Below are 14,198 nucleotides of genomic sequence, written 5' to 3'. Positions count from 1 at the left end.
TGGGAAGGCTCACAGGCTCAGCCACTGGAAGATGGGGGGTGAAGGATGAGAGGCCTCTATTACCTGAAGATTTTTTTTTCTTTTTAAATTTTTATTTATTTATTTTTTTTGGGGGATTCCATTCATTCATTGTTGCACCCTTCTCCCCGCACAAACCCCTCCCCAAAGATTCTTTCTTAACCTCACTAATCCTCAGTTTTCTCAGAAACACTCTGGAAGTGAAGCTGCCCAGACATACTAAGGTCATGACGTGAAGGGTTTCCTATAGCATCATGTGGACACACAGTGGGTGCTCTGGATGGGAAGCATGGCTAAGGGCAGGCAGCTTACTGGCTAAAAAGGTCGGTGGTTTGAAAGGAGTCAGAGATGCTTTGGAAGAAAGGGCCGGGGATGTTTCTGGAAGGTCACAGCTATGAAAGGTGGCATAATAGAGTCTTGTGGTGTTCTGCCCCACAGTGGATGTCCTTCTAAGTGTTGACAGAACCAAATGTGTCAGAAAATCACATGCAGAGGTGGGGGAAATAGCCCTGCTGGACAGGGCTATGGGGCTGGGCAGGCAAAGGGGCCTGGTGCTAGGGCTCAGCTGTCAGAGGACACAGTATGACACAAGGCTGGGCCCCCGGTGGTTTTTGCTAAGTGAACGCAAGTGGCCTAGTCTTGTATGTATAACAAAATCTCACATTTACCAAGTGCCCTCGGGGACCCTTGGTCTCCTGTTGTCGAAAACAGTTTGCAGCTGACTTCTACCCTAAAGAGTAACAGTTCAAACACCTCTGTTGGTGTTGCAGGAGAAAAGTTTGGCAACCTGCTGCTGTAGAGATTGCTGAAAAGCCAAGAACCCCTCTGGAACTGTTCTAACATGTGGGGCTGCTATGAGTGGGTTTGACACGATGAAAATGGTCTCAGTGCTGACAGTGTGAGGTCACAGTGTGAGTGTCCTCACTCAGCCTTCAGGGTGCAAGGTGGGAGCACCATCGTCTCCACCTTGCAGAAGCAGACATGGAGTCTCAGCGTCTCCCAGGTGTGGCTCCCAGACAGCCAATGGCAGAGTCCACAGTGAGGCACCTGCCTCCTTATGGGACCCTCATGACTGGTTTCTGTAGTTGAGGACTGAGGTAGGACCCTGCCATCACATATGCATCTGCCTGCCTGTTCCACTGATTTTGTGCAGGAATGACAACTTCACATGGTCACAGAGGGGACAGAAATACCAGCTTTCCTTTAAAAAACATCATCCTTGTTCATTCAGAACATTGTTATCATCCTGTAGCACGTCCTCTGAAACAAAACCAGACAGATTCACACACCTGTGCATTAACAGCATCAAACTCATCCATGAGGTCTTCTTCGCTGTAATCTTTACAGGCACGAACTGCCAGACCTTTGTTCCATGGATGGGTTCAAACTGGCAACCTTCGGTTTAGTAGTTTAGAGCAAAACACTTTCACCATATTGGAGGCCACGTCATCATCATAGCTTAATTAAATAAACAGAAAAATCAGAAGTCTAGTTTTTGGTACATTTCAAATATATTTTATTACTTTTCTTATTGTCTTAGAAAGAACATGAAACCTGCATGCAACGCTAATGGTTTCTGACATTTACATAGCATATAACACAGCAGTACAAGGAGGCATATACTGGAGGAGCCGTGTGTGGAGGGGGCTGTTCTGAGAGCATATTTACAAAGGAATGGGTGCTTGGTCATCTTAGCTTTCAAATGAAGACCGCCTTGCTTAACATTGAAGAGTTATCTGGGGAGTCACAAATATATTGCTATAGTACTGCATGTTCCCGGTGGGGAGGGGAAGCGATGCTTCAAAAGTTCTCCCTTGGAGTGCTACATTGTGAGCGTATTCTTATGTTTTTAGATTTCTTCCTAAGATTTTTCTTAACAGTGTTGGGAGGAACCTCGTGTACATCCGGAAGCATTAAGTATTGAAATAGTGAACTTTTCTTAACCTTTCGTTTGGGGAAAGGACCCAACACTTTCCTTAAGTGATTTGCTTTGCCATCAAAGGATCTTGGAAATGTACTTCTGAAGTGTGTCAGAGTTAACTGGGGAATGAAGCACGTTTCTCTGGCAGTCAAACACATTTTTTTCAAAGCCCAGATGCAGAGTGACCTGCCCCAGCTTATCTGGCGACTGTGGCCACCATGGAGTGACACTGTGGCTCTGACCCACCTTGAGCCCAGAGGAGCTCGAGGCTGGGGCACTGAGACCTCGGGGAGTATGAATGGAAGCTTCATGGGGTAGGAATGGAGTAGCACTGTTAGGAAGTACCCCAGCCAAGATCATTGTTCCTTTCAGATGCTTCGAAAGCTTAGATGCACATTTGCATCTAAGTGATGTATGGACAAATAAAAGCACACTTTTTTTTTAAAGGAAAGGCATGATTTTCCCCCTTTACAGTAAAAAGTAGCCTGTGATGGAGTTTGGAGCGCAAGAGACAAGTCTCACATCTGGAAGCCTTTTGCACACAGCTATAAAATGTAAAAACTGACCCTTGGTAAAAAGTGCTTCGTAACAATATATAATTTGTGTCTTATGCCTGTGAGAAAGAAAGGTTTCGTTTTAATAGGCAAAGTCTTTTGCTCAAGTCTCCCAACCAGCTTGGAGTTTTCATATCAGGGTGTTTTTTTTTCCATTTTATTCTTCGTAGACCCTGGGAAGGAAAAACAGATGTGTAAGTGGTTCACAGTAAGAACCAGGAGATTGACAGTACATGGCTATGCCCCTTGCTGTCTGTGAGGTGGTGCTCCTCTCCTGGGAGTGTGGGAGAGGCATCTTGGGAGATTTTTGGCATTGTATTCTCTAAACACCTTTTGTCTGCGCACTCTCATTTTTCTCCTCAAAGCCCTGTGAAACAAACTTTGGCATATGATGAAACTGAGGCACAGAGACTTAAGGTTGCCTGCTGAGCATTGAACTTAAGTGGCAGGAATGATGGACATTCCTTTGTCCCCTTGCACAGTTCCTCATCTGTGCTTAGCCCTCCTTTTCAGACAAATCAGTTGGAGAGGTAGGGAGTTGTTGTTGTTATTGTTGTTATGTGACGTCCAGTTGCTTGAGACTCATAGTGACCCTATAAACATTATCTCTTAATCCTGCCTGTCCTGAGGCAATCTCACCATCTCCAACAGACCTACCCCCATTGTCCCAGTTCCTATATCAATCCATTTCACCCAGGGTCTTCCCCTTCTGTGCTGTTCCTCCACCCTTCCAAGCATGATGTCCCTCTCCAAGGACCAGTACCTCCTGGCCATGTGCCGAAAGAATGTGAGATGGAGCGTCAAAATGCTAGCTTCCAAAGAACAACCTGGCTTCACTTTCTTCAGGACTGACCTGTTTGTTCTTTTGGCCGTCCATGTGGTGCAGGGCAAAGCACCCTCCCCTTCACTTGTGATCATGTTTGTTTGTAGTATTGAGCCCAAGTAAAGCTTGTTCCCCAGGCAGACTCCAGGTCTAGTAGCTGTTGTACCACTCCCTGACTGACCCGTGGCTAATAACTCTGGAGTTGGGACTGTCCCCTTTGCCTTTGCTTTGCTGTCACCTCCTCACATCAAGCAGACCTTGCTCCCTGCTCCCTCACAATGTCTCCATTTAGGTATTTTAATTTCTTCTAATCCTATCCTAGTGTCTTTGGGCAACACACAGAGTCAGATGCTTGACTGGTGAAGGATAAACAGTTTGAACTCAGAGGTACACGGGAGGCCAGCACTCTGCCTCCCAAAGCCCCATGGAGTACAGTTCCACTATACAGTAGGTGGGATCCACTCAATGACAGCGAAAGATAATGCCCATGTCTGCCCTGGAAGCCACACTTCACACTCAGCTCCACATACCTTCTGCCTTGGCCCTTTCTTGCATTTACGTGACCCCCTAACTATGCCTGGAAATGAACTGTTGCTCTAAGCAGTCAGAGGTGCTGCTGTCTAAGATGCCTGGAGCCCCAGGGCCCCGCCTCGCCTTTCTCCTTCCTCTACCTTAGGTTCCTCTTCCTCTCAGCAGAGGAGTTCTGAACAGCTTCGTTACCTCCACTGAAGCATTGTCAACATTTTCCAAATCAGAGTGTGTGGGAGTGTCCTCTTTCTTTGCCAGGACACCTTGAAATCCAAGGCAGAGGGGAAGTGGATTTTGGAGTGGCACCCAGGGGAGGCCTTGAAATGGGGATGCTTTCACTGCTGGAGTCACTGGCATTTGCAGAAATAAAGCCGAGTAAGGCCACATTGAGGCACCTACGTGCACCTCCCCATCACCCTCTGGGCTGTATCACCAGAAGTGGAAGGTGCCTAAGCAGGCAGATAAAGACATTCTTAGCCTCCTCCAGGTACTCACCCTGGGATCTGACAGCTTCCACTCTGGATGATGTGGCCTTGGAGGGTAACAGGCACGATCAGGTGGCAGGTCTTGCTTTGGCCACATGCTCTGCCCTTTCCAACTAGCCAGAGAACCTCATTCTCATCAGATTTACAGAAAATAATCTCTCACTCTCATCACTTGCTATTTCAAGTAACTGCAGACAAAGCAGTTTTGGAAGCATCAAGAAAAGGGCTCCGGTACCGGGGATAGGCCCAGGTGCCAGTTATGGGAGAGCTGGTCACGGGGCTAGGCTGGACGTCTGAGAGCTGGGCCGGTGGGAGGGCCACACAGGCGCCCATTGCAGCTGTGCCCTGCATCCAGGGAAGGGGGGCAGAACCCGAGGCCTGGATTCTCACCCTGCCTTTGCCCCATGCCTTAGGCAAGTTCCTTTCACCCTTCTTGGCCTTTTCCCCAGGTTGAGTCCAGTCCTGGTTAAGTCACCTCTGTGTGTATGTGTGTGTCCCTGCCACGTTTTGTAGGTGAGGGAATAAGCAGGTCTGAGTGTGTGAGAAATAGGGCTGCTCCTGGATAGGCCTTCCTCCTGGTATGAGGAAGCCAAGAAGTACAATTGCACTTTCTATTGCCCCTTCAACTGCAGACCTAAGAGGAGAGCAAAGCTAGGCAGGCACCCTTAATTGTGGGAAAGCAAAGCCCCAGAGCGGGAGGGTCAACAGCAGGTCTCTTGTCATCTCAGCAGTCCTGGTTCTCCAGGGTTGGACCCCAACTCCCTCCCCACACCTGCATGCAGAGAGGAGTGAAGTGAAGAGGAGGGGGAGAAGTGGGAAGAGGGGCAGGAGTGGAGAAGAGGAGGAGGAGGAATGAGGAGGAAGGAGTGGTGTGTGGAGTAGTGGGGAGGAGTGGAGGGAAGTAGATGAGGTTTCTGGGCAGCAGGGAGCACAAGCACCTTGAAGGGGAAAATGCGCTTTCAGTAAAGTGTCCTCCACATGAGCCTGTGGTTGTAGCTACAGCTTTATAGCTAATAAAGCCTGTCACTTAGATGATCATATTTCACTTCACAAGAACTGCAGAGCACAGCCATGCCAGGTGTGTTCCCAGCCATTTCATAGAGAAGGAAACTGGGGATCCAAGAACGTAAGTGACTTAAATGAGATGAACTAGGCTCTAACACAAAAGTTAGAGTAGAAAACTGAGTTCACAAACAGATAAACTTTTGATGCTTACAACCTTCCAAGAAAGGAATAGCCTGCTTTGCTAGGTAGTGAGTTTCTCGTCCTTGGAGGTATAGAAGGAATGTCTGTGTATCTGCTTACTGGGATAGATATCAGGCTGGGTGTTCATACATTGGGTAGGAAGTTAACGGCCCAGAAGCGCTATCCTCCTGTCCTAAGTGGAAAGGTGGTGAGGCTTACCTGCGCTTCTCGTTCCAAGCGTTGTACCACTTGATGAACCGCTTGGTGCTCTGCAGCTTGGGGTGCAGACAGTGTTCCTGACCCCGGTACCTGGATACGCTCTTGGTGGTGATGCTGAAACACAGCAGGATGGGGTGGAGGGTTGGGAGTGTGTGTGGCCTGTGGTGGACCCTGGTGTCTAAATCAGGGGTCTGAGGGACTGGGCCCTTTTCCTTCCTCTTCAGGGAGCCTTCCCGTTTGCTCACTACCTAGCTACCACTTTGGAAGGTTCTGAGTGCCACTTTAATTTCCGGTTCTATGTGAGGCTGTGACCCTATATCCTGTGGAGCACTCAAAATCTAGGAAAGTCTCCTCTACTCCCTTCCTTGTGTTGTGTGTCCACAGGACTCCTGCCCCATTGGGGACACCAGGACAGGGACTCTCCAGGCTTCTAGGACCACAGCTAGAGATGGTGCTCTTAGCAGTGTGGTGTGTACATCAAGTCCCCTTTTCTCTGGACTCCAAGTGTTCATGGCAATGCTAAGATGTCCCTGCAGACACAGAAACCTCTGCGCTCTAACTCCAGGTTCCCCCTTATCTTGTGCACATCCTCCTAGGGCTAGGAACCAGGGTCTTGAACCTAAAGCAAGCCAGCTTTGATGCTCATTTCAGTTTCTGAGGATAAAGTTTCAGTTATTCTCTTGGGCAGAAAAAGAAGAAAGATGCCCTTCTCTGCAGCACTGAAGCTCTCAGGTGGTACCACCCACATCCTGACACTTGGGGAGGCCACACCATGCAGGAGGGGAGCAGGGGGTCATGTGGGCCCCGCCTAGAATCCTGGCTCTACCACTTAATGGCTGTGGAACCTTGAGTAGCTATCAGGATGCTTAAAGGACATTATTTAGGCACAATACCTACTATATGGTAGGATGCACCAAGAACAGTGACAGATATTAGGAATTATGGAAGATGAAATGTCCAGAGGGCACTCCAGTCCCAGAAGAAGGCCAGACTGTAGCTCTCTTCTGAATTGGGGCTGGACCACATGGGCAGGAGGACTTGTGAGCTTCTGGTGGGGATAATGTTTAAAGCTGAAGGAGCCCTGAGAGAAGTGGAAGGTGAGGAGTGAGGATGCTACTAACTAAGGCTCAGTGTTGGGACAGTGAACAGGCTGGCTGAGCATGGGAACTGAAGAGGGCTGGCCAGGGAGGGAGAACCACCAGCTAGTTCTCTACAGATTATCAGAGGTTCAGGCTCAGGGCTCAGGGACCTAAGTCTAGAAAGGGAGGAGTTATAGTGAACAGCATGTCTCCTAATGGAGAGAGAAAATTCTATCTTGTGTCTAAGCAGGGACAGAATGTTGCTGGCCAAGCTGGGCTCTTCTCTTTAGTGTTCAGAGTTTCCAGGGGCCATTGGGACTTGCAGGTCTTCTCAGGACAGTGATGGGCCTGCTGCTGGTGCCCAGTGGCTGGGCCCTGCCTTCACTTGCCCTTTCTGTGAGGCATGTCCCTGGTTATCTGCCTACACAGCAACTCCCTGGGTCTTGCCTGTAAGTCTTGAACACAGGGCTAGGCTTCAGAGCACCATTTAGATGTTTTATACCCACCAAGAATTCAAGAAATGCTTTTCTTTCTCTACTTTTGCATTCAGGGTGAAGGGACATGGTAACACCTGATAAAAATGCCTTTTATGTTAAGTCTGAGTAGAGGCTGTGGATCACAGATCTTGGAAGTCAGGGAGAGTGAGGAGCGAACTCCTCAGCCCTCCCACCACAGTGCTCCAGCGCCACCTCTGCATGCTGGTTGCTGAATTGGAGACCTGAGGATTCTTGTCTTTGGCAGGTCTGGGGGTTTTGGTGAGAGCTCAGCTGACTTGCGATAGACACACTGCATCTCTCAGCATCTGGAATCTCCTGCACCTTTCTGGTAGTAAGGACTCCCATTTGCCAGACAGACCACTGCCTCCCATCTCTGGCCTCAGTAGAGATTTCTGGGCAACTCAGGGTGAGCTGGAAAACTTTTTAATCAGCATGTGTGGCTGAAAAACAGCTTGGGCCCCACTTCTGATCTAGAATCTTGTGATCTTGGGATGGAAGAGGGGCTCCCAGCATTTTAGGGATAGTGAGGGATGGTGAGGGTGGATGAGGAAGAAGCAGGGGTTGTTACCTGTCAGGAGGGGCTGTTTGCTGCCATCACAAAGTCCCTACAAGGTGTTATATGCCCAGCCTGCCCATTCACTTGCCCGGCTGATTTCAAAGAATAAATAGCAAGCCTGCTTACTGAGGGCTCCACATTCCACTTCTCCTGCCCTGTAAAGTCTTAGACTGGGGTTTGGTGTTTCGATTGTCCCCTGTTTCTTAGAGATGTGCTAAGTTCACCTCTGTGGCTTTCAACTCTCAGGCTAAAAGAATGGAGGGAAATCTCCTGTCCCATTGCCTGGCCCTTACCAAAAAGGATTTTTCTGGCAGTTTTTCTGGAGTTACTCTGTAAAGCAAAGGGCAGGGCAAAGTAACAGGACAGGGAGGTTAATTTGGGTGTCTGGAAGGCAGGTCTGGGCTGCAGCTCAGGCCCAGGGACTTCCTGAATGCCCCAACGGTGCTGCTCCTCAGAGGAGGGGGCCCTGCCTTTGCAGACACTGTGTGGAGGACTCTGGGCCGGCAAGGCCAGCGGGCGGAAGAGACTTGCCCAGACTGAGAATAAAGTGTGTCCTGTTTCTGGGGGAGGGGAAGAGGGGCCAATGGTTCGTGGCAGCAGATATTTGGTAGCTGCTTTGCCAAGGGCTTCCTCCGGGCCAAGAGCGTATTGATGGGGAAACAGTGGCGCTGGCCTCAAGTGGTTAATTGGGAAGACAGAGGCGCAAGGAAACGCAGTGTTCTCTCACTCTGCCCCAGTTTTTAAAATATTCCCCACAACCCCACCAAGCAGGGCCGCAGTGGCCTCGCACATTAACCCCAGCAGGGAAGTCTGCACAGGCGCAGGGAGGCACAAGGAGTCCAGTGAATGAAGGAAGACCAAGAAGCATTCCCCAAATGCATTCATTAGAAGGCAGCGACTGGCCGTCCCAGGATGGTCCCCGAGTGGGAAAGGCTCTGAGAAGAAACTGATGATTTCAGATAATGCTTGCTTTCATCCCCTCTCCAGCGAAGGGGACACCAGCTTCACAGCTGAGGTGCAAGTAATAGAGTTTGGGATGCATTTTGTATGATTTGAAAATGAGTGTTCTAAGTAGGTACATGGGAGCCATTTAACTCTTAATCTTCCTCAGAGGGTTTGGCAGCAGACAGTGTGCATAAAGGAGGCTACCCATTTGAATCCTAGGAAGTGTGAATTCCCTGGAGAAGCTATTTCCGGAGAAAGGGACCCCTTGCCCAAACTATTTTCCCAATTGTTTGGCCAGCGTCCCAAGGACTTACTGGACAATTACAAAGGCCTTACAAAGGCCTTAACAAAGGTGGAGAGAAATCTCCGTGAGCCCAACCCCAACAGTTAGTTAAGAGAGAAACGCAGACACAAAGGCTCCCTGGTGAGGCAGGAGAACTCACATCACCATCTTCTCCTCGCAGTGCGGGTACTTTGGCTTCATTTCCAGCTTCTTCACATCGCTGTAGCGGATTTTGGGTCCCTTCCGGGAGCACTTGCATTTGGACCCTGCAGGAGAGCGCGCCAAAGGTTACTCAGCCAGACACGCGATTTCCTGCCCTCGATCGTCCTCGGTGCCCACTCAGACCCCAGTGAATCTAGGATTCCTAGCAACTGGCATTTGGGTTCCCCAAGACTGCACGGGATGACAACAAGCACACCTCCCGGCACTTACCATCCACGCGCGCAGCGCACAGCGCCAGGAGCAGCAGGAGCAGCGCAGCCGTCAGGAGCCTCATGCTGACCGGAGGGACGCGGCGCAGGAGCAGGGACGCGGGGACCGCAACGTCAGTCCGAGCTGTGGCTCAGAGACGCCGCGCGGCTCTGCTCGCGGTGCCCGGAGCGCGCCTCCCAGCCCCTCTCGCGCCGGCTGCGCCCGTCGGTGGATGTCTCTGTGTTGTCGGGGCGCGCTGCGCTCTGCGCTTGGCTCTGCGTGGGGCTCCGCGCTTTCTCCACAGCCTCCCTCCGCCCTCTCTGGCCTCTTTTAAATCCTCTCCTGCCCTCGTCGCAAGCGAGCTCATTAATATGCAGAACCACTCGGTGACTCACTGAGATTTCTCAACGTGATGGGGGGAGGAGACCTTCTCAGGCTGCGCACCGCCCGCCACCCGCCCCAGAACCAAGAGCGCAAGCAGCGCACAATCGGAGCCACGCGCGCACACGCACCTCAACCCATCCGCTACCCTCTCACGCACACGACTCTCTCCATCACACATTGGCACATCCAGATTTGCACGTACACGCACACATCCAGTGCCCCAGCTGTCTTGGGGAGACTGAGCTGTGGTGAGGCTGCTTAAGGGCACTGCTTTCCTGATTTGAGTTGTTCCTTCTGTTCAGACAGGCCTACTGTTCTGAGCCTTGGGGAGACCCAGCAGCAGGGCTCCACTATTCTGACAGACCTGAAAGAATATTGCAGGAGATGCCAGATGTGAATGCCAACAGCCTTCCCCCTACGAGGTCCAGCAGCCCAAGGGCCGAAGTTCAAGCCCAGGTCTAGAAGGGGCGATTGTTGTGGGTTGTATGGCAGGAAAGCCAGTGCATAGTCACTGAAGCTGACTCAGATGGCGTGTGGGGCGATTGGGCCACTGAAAGGAAGGCTCTCGAAAGTGAGAATGTGGTCTGGGTGACTATGTGGGAAGAAGTGGGCTGACATTCCTCTGTTACACCATCTTCCAAAGCCAGCAGAGCATTCGTGGGGGGACAGGACAATGACAGCCATCTGGATGAACCCCTCTGTTGTGCCAGGCTAAAGATGCAATGTAGGGGTTGTGGGCATAGTTATGGAAGCAGAGATTTTTATCCTGTTACTAGTGATGGGAAACTTTGCAAATGAATTCACATTCTGTATTTCTGTGTCATCATCTGTAAAATGGATACAGTCACGGAGCCCCGTCATAGGGCAGCTGTGAGGGAGGATTACACAAAAGCATGCATCCAAAGCATCTAACAGAGCACCTCATTGTAATCAGCACTCAAGAAATGCTGCTTTCTGGCATCACTGTTACATATAGTATTTAGATCCCTAGAACTCTCCTTAAAACTTGGCATTTTTAATGTCTTATTTGACAAGTGCAGATACAGGTTTAGAAGAAATAACTTGCCTAAGACCACAATCCAGGAAGTAGGTGGCACAGCCAAGAGTAACTTCGATATTTGGCAGCAAAACCAGAGCTCTTGTCTCTGGGCCACCCGATACTCTCATCTCTATTGATCATTTAGATCTTGGTAAGGCGCTTCCTCGAGGGCCCCAGAGATAGGTGATGGGGAATCTTAGGCTCCATGGGGTCCCTCCAATAGGTGCTCAGATCTGTACTGGAGCTGGATTATTGGTAACCACACTTATTGCTCACATAGCCCTGTGCTGTCAGGCAGCTACTTCTTGACAGAGCAAGTGCACAGGAGTGCTTCTGAGGGGGCTGGGCAGCCACACTGCAGAAGGGAGGGTGGGATGGGAGGGATCTGTGCTGTTTCATTCCAACCTGGGGGTTTTTACTGCCTTGAATGGAAAAGGAGTCATTTTTCATCAAGAGTAAACCCAAGCTGTGAGCTAGCTTCAGCCACTGTCATTCACCTTAAAGCAAGACTGATAGTCAGACATTCATGTATATGCACAAGGTGAGTATGAGGGAATAACTTTAGCATTTATGCTATTTCTTAAAAAATGACTTTTTTTCTTAATTAAAAACAACATAGAATTATTATAAAAAAATCAGTAAGCATAAGCTAATAAAGCATTGAAAGAACACACGTGTAATTCAACCCACTCAGAGATCTATACCAAGATGCTAAGCAGTGTTACCTTTCCAAACCCTTCTGTCTTTACCTTGCATGCAACACAAAATTAGGATCAGGTTGCATGTACTGTGTAGGAACTTGCTTGTTTTACCTGCTTGTCTTGCTTGTTTATGTTCTATCATGCATAAACATCATTCCAGGTGAATAGTCTTATTTTTACAATATACCATATTTCCTAACTACACTTGAGGCAAGTAGTACAATGGCTAACATCTTTCTCTAGGGAGGGAGTCATGCAGGCTGGTTGTGAATCCTGAGTATTTGTTGTGTGACAATGAATTTGTATGACATACGAAGTAACTCTTTCAGGTCTTGATTGTCTCATCTGTGAAATGAAGAGGACACTGACAGCCTAAAATCTAGTGTTATTGGGAGAATTAAATAAGACGGTGCATGTAAAGCGTTTAGTGGCAAGAAGCTGCTTTGCAATCTCAAATGCCTGTGGTCTGAGGCCACTAGCCACTCCGAGGGAGAAGGATGGGCAATCTCCTCCGGTGCGGTTAACTGCCTCTGAAAACCCGCTGGAGAGTGAGCTATGGGTTGGTTTTGACTCTGTGGTACACAACAGCATCAACAACTCAGCACAGAATAATGGAGGTGGGGGAACAACAACCCTCACTACCTTGGAGTCAGAACTGAGTCATACTTGGTTTCCTTTGGATTTCTGGCTGTAAATCATATAGAAGGATATTACAGCTGGAGGATTCGAAGATCAGGTTTGAAGCACCAGAACTTCCTGCAGGCTGACGATTTTTACACTGACAAATTAAATACGACCTAGAAAGGGAGCTCTGGGGGCCTAGTGGTAAGAACCTGTACTGCAATCCCAAATGGATTCTGGTTCTAATCCACCAGCGGCTCCGAAGGAGAAGGATGAGTAATCTCCTGTGTGATTAACTGCAGATGAAAACCTGCTAGAGGGTCAGCTATGGGGTGGTTCTGACCCAATGGTACACAACAATAACAACAACAGTGATAAGAAACTGCACTGCTAACCTGAGGACATGGGGTTTGAACCCACCAGCTATTCCATGGGAGAGAGGCAATCTCCTCCCCTGAAATTGACTGCTTCTGCAAACCCACTGGAGCTGTGGGTCTGTTCCAACTTGATGGTACACAATAATATAACATAACATAACATAACATAACATAACATAACACAACATAACATAATGACAACGTGAGGGAGGTACTGAGTTTTTAGAGGAAAGAGAAGTTTTCTTATCAAATATGACCAAAGTTCCCCAACTTCCAGGGCCAGGCTCAAGGTCAGATGTTGTATTTTTCGTCTCCAGTTATATTTCTCAGTCTTACACAGATCTTTGATTTGCAAAATACAAAGTCTTTGTAGACAGACTTGACTCTTGTCTGTGCAAGCTTCTGCAGGCTGTGGGGACAGGAGAGGATGGATGATGATGCTTAACCTGGCCTAGGGAGGGAGGGCGTGTGGGTCTTGACATGCTTCCAGGGCACATACTCTGCTTAGTCCCAGGTGGGGAGGGAGGGTGTCTTTAAGTTGGAAATTGTTGTTGTTAGGTGTTTTCAAGTGTGACTCATAACAACCTTATGAACAACAGATCTGATCCCAGTTCTATCCTGCACCATCCTCATCATCACACTTGAGCACTTTGCTGCAGTCACTGTGTCATTCTCTGGTCGAGGTCTTCCTCTCTTTCACCACCCTCCACCTTCCCAAGTATGATGTTCCTCTCCAGGGAATAACTGCCCCCGCCCCTGCTTCAGCAACAACATGCCCAAAGTATATGGGATGACACTTCACCATCCTTACCTCCAAGGAGCACTAAGGGCACACTTTCTTCAAGACACATCTGTTCTTTTGCTAGTCCACAGAATATCCAGTACTTTTTACCAATATCATGTCTGAAAGACATGAATCCTTTCCCTGTCATATTTAATCATCATCCAGTTCTCAGAGGCATAGCAGGTGATTGGAAAGACTATGGCTTGGATCAGGTGCATTTTAGTTTTTAAACTGACTTCATTGTTCTTCAAGACTTTGGAGAGGTTTCTGACAGCAAAAAGAGTCAGCGTAAAGCATACAGAACCATGGCCTCCTTGATGGGGACCCTCTGGGGGTGCTGTGAGGGGAAGCGCTCAGGCTCTGCCCTTCTGTGTCACAGTTTGGGAGTGTGTGTGTGTGTGTGTGTGTGTGTGTGTGTAGGTGCCAACAACCACATAGAGTCGTACTGAGTGCTAAGGGAGGGGTAGATACAAGTTGTGCGGGACACTCGGGAGCGTGGAGGTGGGAACAGAAACCATTCTTTGAGAGAGCAAAAATCTAACTTAGTCAATCCTTTGCAGTCGTTAGTATTTCTCTATGCCAGGCTGTGGCACCAGGATCTGGGACATTAGGTGAACAGACATGCATGGGCCTGTCTCCTTGGAGCTCAGCATCTAATAGGGGGCACTGCTGCTGAGAGGGGTATGGTAGAGAGGGCTAGAAAAGTAGCCAGAGGAGCTGCCAGGTAGAGGCATCGACCATTGAGCTGAGATGTTAAGAATGAGGAGTTAATCCTGGGAAATGAGAAG

The 14,198-nt window shown here is 49.1% G+C and overlaps 1 protein-coding gene across 1 annotated transcript; it reads right to left on the bottom strand.

Annotated features, from left to right (window-relative positions):
- Positions 1-2,573: 2,573 nt before the first annotated feature.
- CXCL14 (chemokine (C-X-C motif) ligand 14) lies at positions 2,574-9,775 on the bottom strand. Its single transcript, XM_006888044.1, has 4 exons — positions 9,526-9,775; positions 9,254-9,359; positions 5,734-5,847; positions 2,574-2,666 (listed from the first exon to the last, which is right to left on the bottom strand). Exons 1-4 carry the CDS (start codon positions 9,587-9,589, stop codon positions 2,651-2,653), a joined length of 300 nt encoding a protein of 99 aa, XP_006888106.1. The 5' UTR covers positions 9,590-9,775; the 3' UTR covers positions 2,574-2,650.
- Positions 9,776-14,198: the final 4,423 nt, after the last annotated feature.

Source organism: Elephantulus edwardii, unplaced genomic scaffold (assembly GCF_000299155.1).
Source record: "Elephantulus edwardii isolate Elephantulus edwardi_28Jun2011 unplaced genomic scaffold, EleEdw1.0 scaffold00064, whole genome shotgun sequence".
Classification (NCBI taxonomy): Eukaryota; Metazoa; Chordata; class Mammalia; order Macroscelidea; family Macroscelididae; genus Elephantulus; species Elephantulus edwardii.
Note: the sequence above shows the minus strand (reverse complement) of the source record. Positions and strands in the feature narration are given on the sequence as shown.